We start from the raw sequence: 20,711 nt of genomic DNA, 5'->3' as shown, positions 1-20,711 counted from the left end.
TGTCAGGAACATAAATTATTGTGAACTAACAAAAGCAGAAACTACTGATGTCAAAACACAAGCTACTGTGAACTAATAAAATCAGAATATATTGATGTCATTAACTGAAGCTACTATGAACTAATAAAATCAGAATATATTGATATCAGGAACAGAAGCTACTATGAACTAATAAAAGCAGAATATAGTGATGCCAGAATAGTACCTGCTATGAACTAATAGAAGCAAAAAGAACAAGTAGTTGCTAATTTTGGTATGTCCTTCAAGGAATTTTTGAACGTATAAACAATGTGGGAGCGTTGACAGATGCTTAGTCTTTATTAAAATACAATTAAAAGTCAACAAAGATTTGTGTAATGTACTTGACTGGTTCAGCAGCGTAATTTTAGACTTTTTCATTCGGAGAGCGGGGCAAGATTGTCCACCGACGTATGACTTTTGCGTTTTGTATTAATATATTAGTAAATTTCTTATACAAATTATTAAAAAGTATATGTTTCCCAAACTCAAGGGGGAGGCAAATTCTTCTGCCCTCCTCAATGACGCCCCTGAGCTGGTTGTGTTTTGAGTTTCGGGTCCCTTTTACACTAAGCCTATATGAGACGAGGACATACAGCTTAACATGGGATACGGACCACACGAGAATTGCAATATTTTTCTTTTGTACATCTCACGTATTGTGACTATTTTAAATGAAACTACCCTACATTCCAATTGATTGTTCTACGTTACCACATGAAATTATATATGTTTATCACATGTAACTTCTGAATATCACATATCTTCCCTTTTTCCCTAAGTGTCATAAAATATTTCATATTTCTTTATTCTCTGAAAAATCTGGCAACATTACAATTTCACGCATATAAAATAGAAATTAAATACTAGAAACGATCACCGTTCTAAAACGTTAATGAAGCAAGAACAATATATGAACTCACCTAATCTAATGTTTTGTGTGGCCAACAGAGGTCCCAAGGTTGCATTGATGCTGTCAAAAGTTCGTAGCAAATACACAGCGTAATCACTGATGTCAAAGGGAATCACTTCTGAGTCTGCTATTTGAATAGCGACGATGCCCCATAGTTGAGCAATTGCTTTGTGGCATAGAAATCCTTGATCAATCATGCTCACGAATCGGAAGGTATCGTACAGAGAATGATAAAGAGGATAGCCGATTTCCTGAAAACAAAAAAAAAAAAAACTCTATTAAGTAGATTGATGTTAACTGTTTTTAAATAATAATAATAATAATAATAATAATAATAATAATAATAATAATAATAATAATAATAATAATAATAATAATAATAATAATAATAATAGATGAGCGAAATAATAATTTTCTATTTGTAGAAACACAGAGCAGGTGACAGTTGATAATTTCAATCTTATCGTCTAATTTCACCTTACACACTATAATAAAAAGATAGGAAGTGGAGGAATCCCCAAAACTATGGAACTGTTTCATTTATTATATCTCCCATTGGAAAACACATTTCTTCTGAATATTTGTAGGCTTACTTACTATCCCATTATCACCTTTCATCTTAGGGTAGCATTTTTTCGCCCGATTTGTATACATGTTATGATGGCCTTATCTAAGACAATTCAGATTATACCAGTGCAAGAGACAAGAGTATTACTTCCATCCGATCGGCTATTCAACCTGGTCGAACTTACTTTTACTTATCCTGTTACATTAAGAAGTAATACTGAATTGGAATTTTATTCACCTACCAGATGAAATGCCCGTACTTCGCACAAGGAAAATAGATTTATGGAAAAAATTTAATCTCCTTCCCCTTAGAATCCATATTTCAATGAAAAGTAATGATGCGCTACTTTTGGAATATATTTTGTAACACCCTATCTCCTCTAGAACACGTGTTTTCATAAAAGTAAATACACAAATTCCCATCTTGAGATGGGTACTGACTGTTTCAAAAGTCGTTTTAAACGGGTCAGCCGTTTTCCCGACCCTAGAAACAACGAATTCGACACTAATATCAGTCATTTTGAACATTAAAAAAAAAAAAAAAAAACTCCTTCTCAATATCCATACCAATAGAAGCTGAACTTAGACTTAAACGGCAACAGAAGTGTCACTATTGATCTCAACTTTCCCGGAAACTTTAGATTCGACACTAATATTGGGCATTTATGATTATCTTTGTCACTCCTCTTCCTCCTACGGGTGCTAGAGGTGGCATTGAATTATCACTACTCATTTCAGTGCACAAAAAAACTGTAGATTCGACACTAATATCGATAGTTTTCGATTATTTTTACATGCCACTCCTTCACACTCCCACGCTCCCACCCAAGGATATATAGATCTCTTGCCCCTACAATATTTTATTCAGATTGTAAGTCATGTGTATACCAAGTTTGGCTGAAGTTGTTCGAGGTGTTCCAATCACGCTGGAAAGTGCATACATAGATACTTATACATCCATTATTATATATAGTACGAGCAACGTTTGGCGTTGTCTGTCAACTTCTGGGCCAGCTAACATGTCCGTTTTTAATAAATTTGGATTTAAATATCATCGGAACTGTCACCAATCACTTAGTGACACCGAAAACTATGGAGTCCACTACAATTTAAGTCATTTTAGACATATTATTTTTCACACCTTCTCACCCCCATCTTGATGTAGCTGAACTTAAAATTTAGAGTGTCTAGAGTAGTTTTAGCAATTAGTGAAATATACGATCCATAATTCCAAAATATGTGTACCTATGTAAAATCACAAAGGCACGTAAAGGGGTAATTATCAGACCTTCAAGATTTGCCTTTCACTTCGTTTTTTTAGCTGTTCATATTTACTTGTAACATGTTTCCCTATTTTATCAGGCTCCCTTCATAATTTGTTCCCTTCTAACCACTATCATGTTTCCACCATCCTTCCATTTTCCATTCTCCATATTTTCCCAGCAATGACTTTTTAGACTTTTCTGATTCCGATAGCATATTGCGTCTTTTGCCACTTTCCGCTCATCGTACCCGGCTCTTAATTTTTCCGAAATTAAATACAGTTGTTTTCTTTGAATTTTGAAACAGATCTAGTAGAGTTTATACTCTTGTATGTTTGGGTAAATGGATGAATTATTTTCAAGGCTTGCCGATACATAAAATGATTTAAACTTCTGTGTATTATAGAAGTAGGCTACCTCACAGCATGACAGCACATGCATAAAATGGTTACAGCTTGAAATATGTACTTTCACTAGATTGGAAGAAAACCAAAAGCCACAGTTACGCCAAAAGCCACAGTTTACTTAAATTTCTATCATATCTACCTACATCTAAGTAAACGTATTTCGAGTATTTACCATGTCATATGATAATCCAACACTTGGTATTCCTGTGTTATGCTGAAATCCAGTGTGATCACTGCCGCTTCCTAAGATATCAATCCTGCGAAAAGTATTAGAGAGAAATTTAAGATTACCAGATTATTTTGTTTCTTTTAGTTTTATGCAAGCATACATCTTTAATATTTTTCGTTTTATATAATCTAATGTAATATAGCATAATTGTGATTAATATAATTTCTTTTTTTTAAAGTGTAACATCCCTCAGTGATTTTCCGAGGTTTGAACCGAGGTTTTCCAGTTAGAAGTCCTGTAATAGGTATTAAAGTTTTAATATGTTAAATGCGATGGGCTTCCGAAATTATATTGTATTTTCTTTTAGTTCCATGACCATGTCCAGAATACAGGAATGAGGACGAGTCGTTTTCAATCAAAAGAATGACACAAAATGTCCTTTTCTAAGGTAACTTCATGCTATCGTTAGCTTGTAATACCAGAAATTCGAAGTTAGCAGTAGTCTGGTGTTTGGCCGATTCATATTCAATTATGCCAAATAATTGAATATGGATCGGGACCCATCTTGGTAAAGTGAGAATTGATATGAATATACTAATCGTATCTCAACAGTAAATTCCTAATAAAATGGTACTGTTAACTTAAATTACAATATTCATTATTTTCTTCCGTCATGATAATGCACCAACTCATGTTTTATTTATTAGGCTTCCGATGGTATTTTATATGTCGATATTTATGAGGGTTTATTGTTATAACGATCGCAAGAGTGTAAATATATATCAGCATTCAGCTACATATATTGAATATGATCTTTATGGACTTCCAAGTTTAAAGTAATTCTGTTGAATTGTCACATATTACTAATATCACACCACGACTATCTTACTACATATTCCTAAATTATACTAAACACTTAAGTCAAAGGTCAGGTACTATCCACTACTAATATATATTGAATCAAATAACTCAATTCCACTATACATTTTAATAAGTGAAATGTTCATTTGAGCATACAGAAAGAGATTGAAAGAAAAGAAAAAATATATAAAAGACATAGTAACATTTATTATTTGATACAATATAACACAAAATTCTGCTATATAAGCTTGATAAATGTAGCTATTTAGGTAACATAAAATATACTGTCCAAAATTGGAAACTTTCGAAGTGAATGCCACAAGAAACCGTCCTAGGGCCAATTACATTTGAAATATTTTATACATATCCCATCCCACAATTTTTGTAGGGCTGAATGTGGATTTATATGCCATGAGAAGTGTCACTGTTCATCTCAGCGACCTCAAAAACTATAGATTAGACACTAATATCGGTCATTTTCAATCATTTGTAAATTTCTTTCCCCTCCTTTAAGTTACATCGTCAATGTGATATGACAAAAATCATCTCATGTTCACACTTCATATAGGTTGAAAATTTCATCGAGATCGGTCCCGAGGTTCAAGAGTTATTAAGTTTATTATTTTTATATATCTCCCCCTCCTACCTCCTCCCCTAAGTTCCATCGTCAAAGTGAATAGATAAATACCATCCCAGGCCCGAACCTCATCTATGCTGAAAATTTGATCGAGATCGGTCAGGTGGTTCAAGAGTGAAGTCACATAGACAGTCACTTTCATTTTTATTTTTTTTTTTACACATATCTCCGCCTCCCCCTCCCCTATCAAGTTTTCCAACTCAAACAAACATAAAGGTACACTAGGGAGCATATGCACACTGGATTCGCACATGAATTCTTTCTTAATCAGCGAAAGGATTATGTCAGTCGTGTTAAAATCCAGTCTCGCCACACGGCTTCCCGCCCCTACATTCTCTGGATAAAGTACAATGTTGCTAATATTCTGGAATCGTACTCCCCGTGTAAGGCCGGTGCCAGGGTGATAGGCTGCTGTGCTCACTTAGCTTCGGTGTTGTGGTATCTAGGGTTTCACACACACGACCCAACCGCATTCCATGGCTCAGCATTTTAGGAGGATTACGTTGAAGATGCCCAGGGTAAAGTGGATAATGACTGAACTGTCGATGCAGAATACGATCAAGCATTCTTCAGGACGATATTTAACACAAAAGTCTTCACATATTTTCCTTTGATAGTTTATTGTTTGCATAACTGATTTTTTGTGTGTTTGACTGTGGATTCATATCATACATGCGATTTCAAGTGCAACGTTTTGTTTTATATATAGCGGACTTCAAGAACAATCTGAGTCTCTAATATGTTCAAGTAGAGATACCAGACTACAGTTTGGCAATTTTTGGTGTTGTTCTGAGTGTCCGATCTATTGTTACTACAACTCAGAAAACGAATATTGATAACGAAATAGGTTGACCGAACACGCTTTTTCCTAAACAAATTGTTCTCATGATGTAGCAAATCAACCTGTGGTCTTGCTATTTGGTTATCTTATGTGCCTTTATCAGCAAAACAAAACATTATTAAGAATTTTGCCATCATGTTGGCGCTTTCCACGAAAATCCATTTCTTACGCACCTATGTCGGCTTTTCGAAGGTTGGAGTTAGGGGTAACTTCCGGACGCTCTACAGGGACAACCGGAAACGATCTCAACATAATCTAAACGACCTTTGACGCGGAATATCATGTAGATAACAGATACCAATTTTCATAAAAATCCATTGATAGGCAGAAATCGGCCCTTATCATAACCCATCCTTTAGATTGTGAATACGATTTTAGTAGCTGATGATATGCAGTTATTATACGCTTTAAGAAAAAAAGTGACCTTGGATTAGTTTGAATTTCATTATATTGATATACTGTTGTTGATTTAATGTAGGGATTTAATCTCAACATGTAGGGAGTGTTTTAGTAAAGGAAATTGTGAAGAAGTAAAAGTATAAATTCGTTATAAAATTTAAGAAGGAAACGCTAACAAAACCAGTTTTTTCAAGATTGTGGAAAAGTGAGTGCGTGTTCAAGTGTTGTAAATGCTAGCCATGTCACTTACCTGGCTAACATTTACTCACATACCGGTATGTATTTATTTTGGAAAATAAGAGTATAGTTTTGTGGCGGAAATGTTATGCAAGGGGGTCCACATGCGTGAAAGTGAATAAAGTCAAATTCTGTTTGACTGTGTTGTGGCTATAATGTAATGTAATGATAATAAATAAATATAAATACAAATGTTTTATCGACGAGTGAGACATTCTAGACATTAAATGTCCTGAACCAACTACAATGATGATTTATAATTATATTGCTAAATGACCCCATGTTATTTTATTTGAGTATAGGCCACGGTTAAAGTAAGTTAGTGCGTAATGATGAGTGCGTGTCATAGTTCGGCGTGTTACAATAACTATATTTGCGGCTGACGAAACTGAACAATTTAGTACATGTTGGGATGGGAAAGTTATTGGGTTGGATTAGGTTAGGAGTTGCAGTGAAGGAAAGTTAGACTTTAGATAGAAACCAACAGCATAATAGTGAACTTTCGTAATGGAACGACTGCTTATTGTTCAAATATAGCGTCAAAGTAGTTTTTCATCAGTACATACTTCATGAGTCTTCGAAATTATAGTATATGATTTTTTTTTACGCTACTACGTTGTTTATACACAACTGAATGTATAGTATTTCACTGATACGGATAGTATTTTCAACTAAAACTGTTTCATAAAAGTTATAATCTACACTTAATTTCTTGTTGCCAAATGGCAAGGAAATATTCTATCCCTTAAGTCCAAACATTATTTCAGGTGGGCGTTTGGTGTTATGTGTGTCTGTCGTGCAGTAGTCAACCTGTTGTATGTATGTGTGTGTGTGGATTTGGTAGGATGCAATTTTCTGTTTTCTGCGATTTCGTTTTCGTACTGAAATCCGTTAAGTGCAAGGAGAAAATCGATAGAGACGATATTCGAACTTTTATTATTGACTTCCCACTACTATAAGATAACACGTCACTCCCTTGCCATATATTTCTGTTTACTTTCTACAGAAACGCGGTGCATGTCTGTGGCGAGCACGTCTTTATGAGCTCATTTTGGGATTTTTGGCAGTTTTTCTTTCCCAAAATGTTGGAATTTTGAATTATTATTATTATTATTATTATTATTATTATTATTATTATTATTATTATTATTATTATTATTATTATTATTATTATTATTATTATTATTATTATTATTCCTTCTTGTTATTTTCTTGGATTGGAGTCAGTACTTTACTATTTTCCTGTCTTCTACGGACATTTAAAACTACCACGATTTTTTTTTTTTTAGAATATTTCAAAATTAAGCAGGCAAACCACCCCTCCGATGTAGTCGGCCGTAACCGACATGGACGTTTCTGGCAGATTACAGTGACTAAGGCGCGGGGAACCTAAGGGTAGTGCCTGGGGCGTTTTCTCTTGATTTTCTATGATTGGACACAGCAACTCCAGCGGTCATGTTGGGACATTTCAATCCGCCCGAGACTTAGGGGTGATATTCTTTCGGAATTTATGAAGTAGTTTGGATATTCAGCGAATGATTAAACGTTTGTTTTTGTTAGCGTGGGAAACTACCAATGTCCATGTCTTACTTCTTCATTAACCCTAAAACTTATGCACCTTTTAATTATTAACGAGGGCTACGAGTTGGAAATTGTCTAAATTTATGCTAGCAATATTTTTGGAATAGGGGGAAATATATTTGGCATTTAAAACAGTTGCAAAGATTTTTTAGAGAAGAAAGAAAAAGGAACGACTCGCAGTTTTCGTTTACCATTAACTAACTTCGCCTGAAGTTTATTTGACTACTTACTTTTTCTTGTTCTACCTATCTCTTTTATTTTAATATCCCCTCTCCATTTTCCCCAAACGTGTTAATATATCGACATAAAAGTTTGCGCGTCAATTCGTAGTGGTCGTTAACATCTTTCTAGCTGATTGTATGTTGGTTTGTAGTGTACACAGGTTATATATACTCAGTGATTACGTTTCGGGCCTATTTGATACCTTCTTCGATCATATTTCTGGATTGTAGCTAGCTGGGTTATTTAGTGGCAAATTAACATTTCAATACAAGTGATTTGTTCTCTTTTTTTATTTTTGCGGTTTCCTGCGACATAACTTACCTGACATCATATTTTCTCGTTGAGATGAGTACAAATACCCATTCTGTATAGGAAGAAATGACCGTATACATCCTGATTTTTTTTATCTCTCGTCATATTTTTTACAGTTGAATGTATTGAATGTATTTAGAAAAAACTTGATCTTGCATATACTATTTTTTATTATTTGTTTTTTACTCAGTTACCTATTAATGAAATAAGCTTGTTTTAATAATTTATTCATCCTAAGACATGTTTTAAGAGATATGATAAAATAAAGCTTTCTAGCACCGAAGGGTATTCTATATAAATATGTCGTATGTAGTGGGGACCGTAATGTGTCAAAAAGGGTTGAAAAGTAAAACTGAATTGTGATACGTTATATGATTACAGGGAATTATAATGCTACGATGAAACGTATATAATTAATCATTACGAAATGTTTGAAATAAGAAATGTAAAGTTAGCCCTGTATATTCCGATTCTACATGATTTTCGTCGTGCCCCTACCTACCAGTAGAATGTTCAAATTGCCATTCGGGGTGCTAGTCATATTTTGTTTGAGTTTTTTATATATGTTTGTTCATTTTAATACAATTCATAGTACAATGTTTGTTTATACATAACATTCAATACTGTTAAAATTTGTAAATTTGGGTGAAGAGACATAGTTATGTATCAACTTCTCAGTGAAACACTGATTTCAAAATCAATGGTGCCAGTAGATTGTTTAAATTGCCATTCGGGGTGCTAGCCATATTTTGTTTGAGTTTTTTTATATATGTTTGTTCATTTTAATACAATTCATAGTAGAATGTTTGTTTATACGTAACATTCAATACTCTTAAAATTTTTAAATTTGGGCGAAGAGACAAAGTTACGTATCAACTTCTCAGTGAAACACTGATTTCAAAATCAGTGGTGCTAAGTAATATAGTAAAAGTCTAAACCAAGCACTCAGAAATACCAAATTAAATCTTTCCAACTTAGTTGTCCCAATATATAAGTTCATCTAAGAAGTCTTTGCGGTTGTTCTGTTAAGTGGACGTACTAAAATGATAGTTCATGAAGTTATAACTGATCAACACATACAGGGGTGTAGCCAAGGGGGGGCATCGGGGCCGGCCCCCCCAAATGGTTTCCTGCCCCCCCCCCCAATTGACCAGCTTTTAAAACATCATAGTAAAATTATCTTGCTTCATTCATTTAAAAGTAATAAAGTTTATTGACAATTAATAATTCATGGTAAAATAGTAAGGAGAAATATTGTTTTTTTCCATACCGATCGAAAAATAGTATAGTATCTCTTCCTTATACCGATTGAAAAATAGAATACTTTTTTTGTGACAGCACATTACACAATTTACTGCGATTTATATTTGACAGTTTGAAGACAAACGTTTTAACAAGGTACTACAAATACAGCCATAAAACAAAGGTACTAAACTGATTTGTAAGTACAGTATATTTTTATATGCTTTAACAAGTGTTTTAAAAGACATAGAGGATGGAAAATTTGGCGAGAAACAATGCTTTTATTCAATTTGGATTTCATTCGCTCTCTCTTTTATTTCTACTCAGTGTAATAAAATAATTAATTATGTTTTTTTAGTCACGAATAATAAATATTTTAGTCAGGAAACCGTAAAGAAATTAAGTGAAATTTCAAAGAAAATCAATCTTGTGTAGATAGGTTCTGTATACAAGGCCTTAAATTTAAATATAAAGGTAACCAAGAAAAGTTTTGTTGCTTTTTCACCCACCACCTTCGAATATTGATGTGTCACCTAACCTGGAAGACCAAAAATAGTCCCCATCACCATCGACGATCTTCTGAAAACGTTCTGGAAGGCCATGGAATCCATCGCAGTAGAATTTGGTGGGCCGTGAAACAAAGAAAGTATCAGGTGCATTTTGGACTTTTACTAGGGATTTGAACTGGCGTCCTCTAAGGTGATTGTTCAAAGAATGGAACAGTTGATAATCGGACAGTGCAATACCCGGGGAATATAGTGGTTGCGATATTGTTTCCCATCCAAGGCGGAAAATGGTGTCCTGAGTCATCTTAGCCACGTGGGACTTAGTGTTGTCCCGTAAACGAGGACCCATTTGCAATTCAGAAGCGATGGTTCCAGAGTTTTGAGTTTTTGTTGAGCACAGCTCAACTGCTGACACTACACAGTTGCATTGATACTCTGACCAGCTGGTAGCAGTTCCTGATGCAATATGCACCAAACACACAGAAGGACATTATTCTGGTACAATGCTGGTTTCGGCTGTTTTGAAATCGGTTCATGGGATGCTAACCAATAATGACGGCGCCGTGGAGCTTCGTATAGGACACACTTTTTATCACATGTCAACGCCCTGTCCAGAAATGGCTCCGAAACAGTAAATAAACACAGGCGACTGCCGCGTTGCCTTCTGGCCCGGAGTCCAAATATGTGAGACCCATTGACCCAACTTGTAGTGCTTCACAAGTTGATGGATGTGCTGCCGAATGGTTTCTCCACACACTGAATTGTAGTCCCAGTTCCTCTTTGTACATGTGTTGGTCTTCTGGCACGTGGTGTTTTCGGGTGTTTCGTCATCGTCCTTAAACTTGTTAAACCATAGCTGCAATGTCCGCGTCGTCACGATACCCTCACCAAAGGCCTGTCATATCGTCTGTCCCGCTACAGCGGCGTTTGACCTTCATTTGAACTCGTTCAGCATACATGCTCTTATGACGCTCTGTGGATGTCCCATGTTCCCTCTATCTTTGCGCAAGTTCATGGTGTGTCTGAATTGGCACAGGTAGTATGTTGGATATACTCACACCAACAACTGACGTTCGCCTTATCTCCACTCGCATTCAACTCACGGTGTGAGGTCCAATTGAACACAGACTTCCACGAAAAGGGACAGAAGTTTCTTGGTTACCTTTGTAGTTATGCACAAAAGTATAGCGTTTGGTCCCGGGCAGTAGTTCTTGATTAAGCATAATAAAAACTATCTTGAATATAATTTATGGATAATAATAATAATAATAATAATAATAATAATAATAATAATAATAATAATAATAATAATAATAATAATAATAATAATAATAATAATAAGCTAAAATAGTGTTTTTAGTTTTCCAGAAGAAAACCAAAATTTTCCTTTCTTTCAGACCTCAAAAACACTAGCAGCAACATTTTTTTTGGCTTTGTACATTGTAGCTGGCCCCCCCTCAAAAACGACGGGCCCCCACTACACAAACCTGCTGGCTACACCCCTGAACACATATCTCCACGAGCATCATCATTTTTTTAAATATCATCACCATGTAGTTTTCTGGAAAGGTTTATCAGTTCGTAGACTGCAATCCACCACTAGAAAGTTCCTAATAATAACTAAATGTGCTATTCCCGGAGGAAACTCAATTGTTTAGTTATAATACATACTAAATGAGTAAACCGATACAGTTCCTTTAAGCAAATCAGTTGGAGCGCTGATCAGAAGCAGTGAAATATATATGTATTTATGAAAGTGTGCTGTGTACTCTTAGTGAGATTTCAAACTAAAATCTACTCAAGATAGAACTCAATATAGATATTTTTAAAATCAAATTATTTAAGATTTAGGCCTAATTGGAGGTGAGCGAAGAGACTCAAAGTTCTAATTAATTCTAATTTCTTCAAGGATTTTGTTTTATTATTATTTTTGCTACTTCGCTAATTTAAAACTTTTTTCAAGTATCTCAAAGAACGTGGTTCACTATTGGACGTTTTATTATCAACCATCCTTCATATAGTATCGATCGTAATGCCACACTATTAGTGCAGCTAAGACACAAATTTTGTTTTTCAGACATGCTTATTAAAACTTCACATACTCTAAAGCTATGAAACTTCCTAAAATGTGTAACGTATGTATGTATACTAATTTCGCTTATGTTTAATAATTTGGTAATCGATGTGTTAGATATTTTATTAGTCTTAAATGTAATGCCATTTTCTTGAAACTCATTAGTTAAATCTCTTTTACGAATGAAGACATTTTAAAATCTTACTTTTGAACTTTATTATATTCTGTTATATAGATACTTTTATATAAAACTATCTTGGACGAAAACTTCTTTTTATAATCACTCTCCTCTCGCCAAACTCTCGTAATTCCTACTAGACGAAGAATCAACCATTTTATATATATAATGACCAATATCAGTGTTGTATTCATACTTTTCGGGGTCGCTGAGATGAACAATGACACTTCCGATGCCGTGGCTCGTAACATGGGGAGGAGAGGGGATATATAAAAATAATCGGAAATGACCAATATCAAGGAGCGCTTTAGTAATATAAAAAGTGACTGACTAACGAAACATATTACTATTTTTTCTTAATTTCACCCAGCGAAGCGGGTAATTGATATTAGTATATACAGGGTGCGGCACGTAAAACCGGCCCGTAAAGTGAACACATAAAATGAAATGTAATGTATTGAATATGATTAACTACAACACATAAATGAAATGTAATGTATTGAATATGACTACTCACCTTCACAGCAGCCTTTACAGCAGGTGCTGAAAGTGTCCTCCGCCCACTTCAACACACATGTGAGCACGATTGAGGAGATTCATATATACCCTTGTCAGTTCTTGTGTTGTAATGCTATTGGTGACATCCTGGATCCTGGTCTTGAGTTCTTCAATTGTGTGTGGATTTGTTTCGTATACTCTTCCCTTTAACAGTCCCCATAAGTAAAAGTCACACGTGGACAAGTCTGGTGACCGAGGAGGCCACAAGCCTTTGTTGATTGTCCTCTCTGGTGTAAACATCTCATGCACAAGGGACCACGATGCAGCTGATGTGTGGCATGTTGCACCGTCCTGTTGAAAGTAACATAACTGACGCTCCTCTTCGGTCAAGTGTGTATAAAACTCCTCCAGGATTCCCATATACACGTCATTGTTCATTGTCGCCTCAAAGAATATGGGCCCAATAACGCGTGTGGCGGAAATGGCACACCAAACACCAATCTTCTCATCATGCAAGGGTACCTGGTGGATTGCGTGTGGATTTTCTGTCGACCAATACCGGTTGTTTTGGGAATTTACGTACCCAGACAGGTGGAACCACGCCTCGTCACTCATGATGAGCATTAGTGGATCCAAGAAACCACTGGCAACATTGCTCAACAGCCATGAACAGAAATGCACCCTCTTCTGCAGGTCAGGCTCCTTCAGTTCTTGCACAACACTTATCCAGTACGGTTTTAACTTCAGTCCCCTTAAAACACGTCTGCAACTTCTCTCACTCGCATGAACCTGTTGACTCAATCTCCTGGTTGACTTTCGAGGACTTCTTGTCATTATCTCCTCCACCTGCATCTTTAATTCAGGTGTGCAGACAGATGGTCGTCTGTTCCTGGGAGCATTTTGAACCGATCCTGTACGCCGCCATTTTAAATCAATTCCTGAATAGTGCTTTTTGCTGGCACAGAACGTCCTGGAAATTTCTCCCGAAACAAATTCTTTGTTTTCACAAAAGATCCAGTGAGAATGAACCCTTCAACAATGGCAACACGCTCGGGTATCGAATACGGCATTATCACACACTGACACTCACCCGGCTTAACACAACGAGGCCTTTTTCTCAACTGGTTTCGACAAGTTTCACTGGCTGCGGCTGCACGTGACTGCTGCAGGTCACGTAAGTCGACCCGACCTCGACACGCCATCTCTTGGTAGGAAGGTAGATTATTTAAGTGTTGCCAAAAACACAATATACCAGAATATTACGACGGGCCGGTTTTACGTGCCGCACCCTGTATATATGTATAAAATAAGTTTTATTTCAAAGAAATGTGTAGCTAAGATAAGTTATGTAATATTACCTTAATTGTATGATTACGATTATTTAACCAATTCAGTTATTTGGTCAGCCTAAATTGATATAGCAACTTTACCTTGGGAGAGTGTTATCCGCATCGGACGGAGATGTGTAAAGCCAAGTATCAAAGACAGTAGTTCTTCCAGCAGCAACTTCATCTGGATTAGGATTAGGTATTCTCTTAGCAGAACTATAAATAATGTTATTAAGTAAAGGAGAAGCACTGACGCTCAAAGTATAATTTCCTGAAAAGAGAAAAATATATTCACAACCAGTGAGTTGACAATGCCATACTTGAATCTAATACTCTAACTTTAATATTACCGGTGGTTTGATGCGGATGGTACTCTTTGAGATATTTCGTTCGGGGGAGGTCAAAATATAGATTGATTGAAGTTCACTGTCAATTACTTACACCGAAGCTACACGAGACAGTATCTTACTTGTCCGAATAATTGCTCGGAGTTTTATCCGAGGCAAGTACCCTACCGCGGATCAAGCTTGGGATCATATGGACAGGAAACAACCCATGAAAGAGCACACTCATAATACATATGTTTATTTTTTAATTTAATTTATCGATGAAAACGGAAATAGTATTACTGTTGGTAGTCACACCGACAATGTCAAACAAGTGTACTGTACCTTTCTTACTCAGTAGACAAAACATATGAAAATTCGGGCAGAAAGTGAGTTCTATATTGGCAAGATATGTCAGAAGGAATTAGATGGAAATTTCCTCACCTTCACTCCCCATAACTTCCTCTAGTGAGCATGCACTCACTTTCTTGTGAAAGATTTGAGAATCTACCTTTATTCAACTACCGCAATTCATCCACGTTTTGTATTCACGTCTTTATTTGCCCGTAAATAGCTTCGAATGCTGTACATTTGAAGCACCGACATGCAGCTCCGTATCCATGGGAGGTTTAGGCGGGCCGGGCCCTCCCTAAAATTTTCACGGAAGGCTTGCAAATGAACTGTAATATGGTGATGAACTATAATATGATTGGAAACTAACTTCTATCGCCCCACCCCTACATTTTTGGGCTGGCTGCCGGCCTGCCGACATGTCCAAATGGTGTATTTTATAAACTCTTTTAGATTCGTAGTCAACAACGCTGTGCCACACATACATATCATCAATTATCATCTCCTAGAACCTATGTACTTACTTCAAACTTATTTTCTTTGGGGCTTATATCTAGAGGCCATAACGTTATAACTAAATGCAATTTCCGCTCTTTGCATTTAATGATATAGGGTGATGACGCCACTTCTAGTTTCGTCTTCAAACAAAGTCACGTGTTTTGAGGCAGTGTAGAAATATTTCTGTCTTCCCTTCGCATCAGTGGAAGAAAGACAAAGTTTACCATTATATTATTTATCGGTACTTTAGGTTCTCAATTTATGTGCATATATTAAGAAATGAACATTATAGCGTTTCTCCCCTTCCACCCTGCCCCTTCCCACTTATATTCAGAAAATTTCATATTACTTCTGGGGCAAACAAAGGAAGTCAGTATTGTTTCAGCTGTCATTTATGTGGGTTTGTTGTATTTTTAATAGTAAATGATAATAGTGTGATGTAATTTGAGAGTAATGTGCTCTATATTAGAATGATAAGAGTGGTGTTACTGGGTTCGATTCTCTGATATTATCTAATTTGTTTTGTCAAATAGGATTGAGAAATACTTTTTCCTCGTAACTGTTGCAACGTATATTACAACGGGGCCAGGCAGACGCATTACGTATAGGCCATAGCATTTTTCAAGATAGATTGTGTTCGGGTACCTGTCGCTGGGATCGCATCAAAGTTCAAAGAAAGGATTTTATGATAGAAAACTTTCCGTCTACCCGATTTTTTCCTTACATTATGAACACATGTGCATGGTAACATTGAAAGTTTGTTTGCTTCTGAAGAGAATGGAGTATTAACCATGGTAGTCGATGAATAATACTGTGTTTGGAATATAGGCTACTCTACTTTTTCCCTCACACGAAGAACGCTAAAGACCGTGGAGCATGGAAGCTTCTCAGTTGCGGCAAATGACCTGCCAATAATGACAAAATACCTATGATCATGATGACTTTTTATCTATTTATATATGTAATTTGGTACTGTACTGTCAAACAATTTAAGAAATATTTTCCCATGTAACTATTCTATATATTGCAATGAAACTTGGCACACTCGTTACGTACAAACCCTATTTTTTTCAAGGTAGATTATAATCTCACACCTATAGCCCGACTCACTGCAAGGGACCATCGGCGCAAATCTGTCTTCAACATTGGGGGGGGGGGGGGCACGAGTAAGGCAGTACACATATTATATATATAATCGCTTATATATATATAAGCGATGTTCAAAATATTTATGAAGTTGAAAAACAATGCTGTGGAGGATCAGGGGAGCAGCATTGTCTTCAGTGGCGTGTTTACGAGGCTATCGGGCTCAAGCTCCCCCGGAAATAAATATGTTGGTTTTTCGCATTCCACGTACAACAATAATCCTTATTACCATTTCTAAGAAAGTCATTGACTTTCCATTTTGTTATGCTCTTTGTTCAGAAATAATAGTGTAATTGTCAAATTTCATTCCATGTAAAAACTGCGTCCTTTTGTTCTTTCTTTCGTCCTTTCTACTTTTCTGTTTGTTTTTCTTGACGTTACTTTCTTTCATTTCGTCTATCATACTTTATCGACCGTTGTCAGTTGTGATTCAAGTCGGCCGTCACCAGTAACACCAAAACTAAGGGGAGTTGATAAGAGAAACTGGTGTTCCACACCAACTTGCGCGGATATCAACATGACAGAACTTTAGTTATTATAACAAAGGAAAAATTATATCGTTTAGTTATTTTTAAAAGAAGGAAATGTTTGAATTAAAGAAAATGAAAACGGGGGAATAGTTAGCTCGGGAAATTAGGAAGGTCAAGAGGATGCTTCCTTTTTCTTGTATGAATAGAATAAAAGGTTAGATTTACTCCTAAATTTTTGTATCATATCATATAGGATTTATCGGTCTGCAATTCTTGTCATTATAACTTCAATTTATGCATAAATTAAAATATATTTAATTCTCAAACTCAGGTGGGCATAGCCCCTCGAAACAAAATCCTAAATACGCCATTGATTGTCTTCAACATTGGGAGGTGGGCACATTTGAGGTTTATTCTAGAGAAGGGAGATGAAACTCATATTACGGTAGATGAATCTGATCTGACTGTTGTAAAGTATATGAGGTATATTAAGCGATGTAGATGGAGTAGTACTATATATATCAGTACTACAAATCACTGCCGTGAACACATTCTGAAATCTGAATTCATGCCTATTTATAATTGGTATGTTTCTAATTAGGCATCCACAAAGATCCACGTTAAAATTGTTTTATAATAATATAAATAATTACTTCCCCAAAACTATGAAAAAAGAATATCAATTATGTATGACGCAACAATACTCTGAGCAAAATGATCATAATCTCAATAACATTACAGGAATCGTTACAGAAATTTGAGCATGTCATATACTCTTTAGTTAACCAAATCCTGCAATATCGGTAGCTGAAGTTGTGCAAGTTGTGAGCGGTCTGCAAGGATAATGGAAACTTAAAACACCGTACGAATTGACGCGCGTCTGCACCTCACAAGTAAGACATCGGATGCTGGCCCGAGCAGGAGTATTACAAGCTGACACAGTTTGCACATGGGGCAATATTTTTTCCTCTCTTATTTTTCAAGATATAACGTTGAAACTTCGTACAGTTATTACACATAGTAAGTAGTATGTTTGAGATTTTTTGCGCTCTGTTGGTTGACACAGGGGCCGGCCAGAGAGGCCCAAAATGGGTGAAAAGGGATTTTTGACAAAAATTTCCCTTTTCGCGACTTTTCTCCACTGTGGTACATGCTAGAGACATGCAACTGATACCGTTTGAAAGACTGGTTCATGGCAAAGAAAATGAGATACAATTCATGTTCCCACAATGAACAGTCTTGATTATAATGATGATAGTATAGAAATTCACTAAAAAGGTTTTATCAAGAAAAATATGTAAATCGGCTGTAGCATCAAAACTATTCATCCCAGGGCCACTCTTTGTATCTCATTGTCTTCATCATAAAGCAAAGTTTTGTTTAGTAGCATTCGCATAATCGTATCTTATACCAAAGGGGAGATATTTGCGATAAAAAAGGGATTTTTAAAAAGACAATCACTTTTTCCCACTTTGAGCGGAAATTTCCCGCATTTGGCACACTTTAGGGAAATTTTACTGATGCAGTTGGAACCACTGCTTTACTAAAAACAAAACGGGGTATGAACCATGATCCTACGATAAATTGTCTTGACCCAATAGATGATTGAGTGAAAGTCTACAAAATACCTCAAAAAAGCCATAATTTAAAAGGGTTAAAAGCTTGTTTTATTCTAAAGAGAATATCTTATGAACCATGATGCTCGGATAAATAATACTGAAGCAATAGCTACAATACTGAAAGTCTGTATTTTCCTTTAAAAAAACTTCAATAATCTAAAAAGGTTAAACAAGATATAATGTTGTTTTAAATATATAATTTTGTTTATATAATAAGACTAGCCTTTGGCTAGCTGGGGGCTCCGCCCCCAGACCCCCAGGTTTACTCGGCCTACGGCCTCGCATTTCTTATCTATCGGCCATTGAATCAACAGTGAATTTCTTGAACTTGCTCTTCATATTTTCTGAATTTGCCCATCCGGGGGTTTCGCTCCCACACTCAGTGTTTACTCGGCCTACGACCTCGCATCTCTTGAACCAACAATTCTATCGTTTCTTTTCTTATTTCAAATGTCTAAAAGATATGATTTTGTATCCCAAGGAAACGTCCATTTAAATAGCATGGGAATTTCTTCATCCCCCTATAGACCCATAAAAAATGTAAAATGTTCACTTTTGGCAATTTTCCTGTCGGTTAGTCCTGAAAGGCTACAATCATGCGAAATTTCATTATGCTAATCCTGCCGGAAGTGCCTAAACATTTTTGGGTGTATCTAGAAGACGTCTCATATAAATAACATGGGAAAGATTTTTCAGTTCTCCATAAAACCACTCTACGGTTAAAAATTTTTATTTCTGATGATTCACTCAGGTAACGCTAACGAAAACGTACACACATACCGAATTTCAAGTTTTTATTCCAATTCTAGGTACCTAAAATATGAGATTATATGTCCAAAAAAAGGGTCCATTTAAATAGCATGGGAAAATTTTTCATCCCCTCTTTAGACCCCTAAAAATTAAAAATATTCGCTTTAGGTAATTTTCCTCTCGGTTAGTTTTGAAAAGCTACAATCATGCCAAATTTAATCTTTGTAGCTCTACAGGAAGTGCTCAAGTTTTATATTTAGTTATGATATAAATTGAATCAGTGGCAGAGCGTTCACTTCGATTGAGAGTTTCCTGATTCGGATCTACGTCAAATTAATCTTTCTTTTTAAGGTAATGCCAAATCCTTCATTTTCTCAGTTTTCTCGTTTTCACCCATTATCTTCATTCTATCATCATCTGTGTTCTTTAGGACATGGGGTATAATGACTGCACACTAAATTAAGAGTTTGAGTTCATTTTATAACATACAATGACGGAATAAAGCTTACATAATACATTACGGGTGCTAAATAGTCTTAAGATACTTTGATTTCGTGACATCATAGTAAACACTTGAAATAATGATAACTAACACAATGAGTCTAAGCTATCGAGAAATTATAATAGGAACTAATAAAAACTTACCACTGACAGCACTGTCTACATTGATGTAGGCAACAGCTCTTGCTTGTAGTACTTTCTTCATTTCCTCAACCCATTCCATGGAGCCCAGAAGGCTGTACTCTTCGGCACCCCAGCTACACAACACCAAAGTACGTCGTGGTCTCCAACCTGTATTATTAGAAGCAGATTATTGTTACCAATATTTCAGTTGCAATGTGTGTGTGTGTGTGTTTTATATCACAACATATATAATTCCTTTTCATAATCTATACGTTCTTTCCGTATGAAATGGTCAGGATCTCACATACAAATGGACGTAGCCTATATAACACATAGCTGACGAAGTATATGCATGTGATATACGGAAAACTGTTAGATGGCAGACATCTTGCAACGGCATGATGTAACATCTAAGGGCAGTGCCTATGTAGCATACGGATAACGTATGCTCCATACTGATTTGTATAGTAAGCAAGAGGATATCGTATATTTGTACAGTATACCGCTGTCCGGAGAACGGATTTTTCTCTGTGTAATATAACACTATATTTGCATCCTAATATAAAATTGCAATAAGAAAATAAATGAAGGTCCATCTTAAGAATCTGCTTTCGACAGTATGTTATTGAACCTGTCAATATCTGTGAACTTGCTGGTATTGAATACATGCTGTAT

The 20,711-nt window shown here is 35.8% G+C and overlaps 1 protein-coding gene across 1 annotated transcript in view; it reads right to left on the bottom strand.

Moving 5' to 3' along the window:
• LOC145663613 (glutamate carboxypeptidase 2-like) overlaps window positions 1-20,711 on the bottom strand; it is a 92,930-nt gene that overhangs the window by 10,314 nt on the left and 61,905 nt on the right. Inside the window, exons 10-13 of the mRNA XM_081729721.1 lie at window positions 20,058-20,204; window positions 14,355-14,523; window positions 3,340-3,424; window positions 942-1,182 (exon numbers count right to left, since the gene is read on the bottom strand). Coding sequence (XP_081585847.1) covers window positions 942-1,182; window positions 3,340-3,424; window positions 14,355-14,523; window positions 20,058-20,204 — 642 coding nt within the window. The remainder of the gene's footprint in view (window positions 1-941; window positions 1,183-3,339; window positions 3,425-14,354; window positions 14,524-20,057; window positions 20,205-20,711) is intronic.

This window comes from Thermobia domestica, chromosome 11 (assembly GCF_964235325.1).
Source record: "Thermobia domestica chromosome 11, izTheDome1.hap1.1, whole genome shotgun sequence".
Classification (NCBI taxonomy): Eukaryota; Metazoa; Arthropoda; class Insecta; order Zygentoma; family Lepismatidae; genus Thermobia; species Thermobia domestica.
Note: the sequence above shows the minus strand (reverse complement) of the source record. Positions and strands in the feature narration are given on the sequence as shown.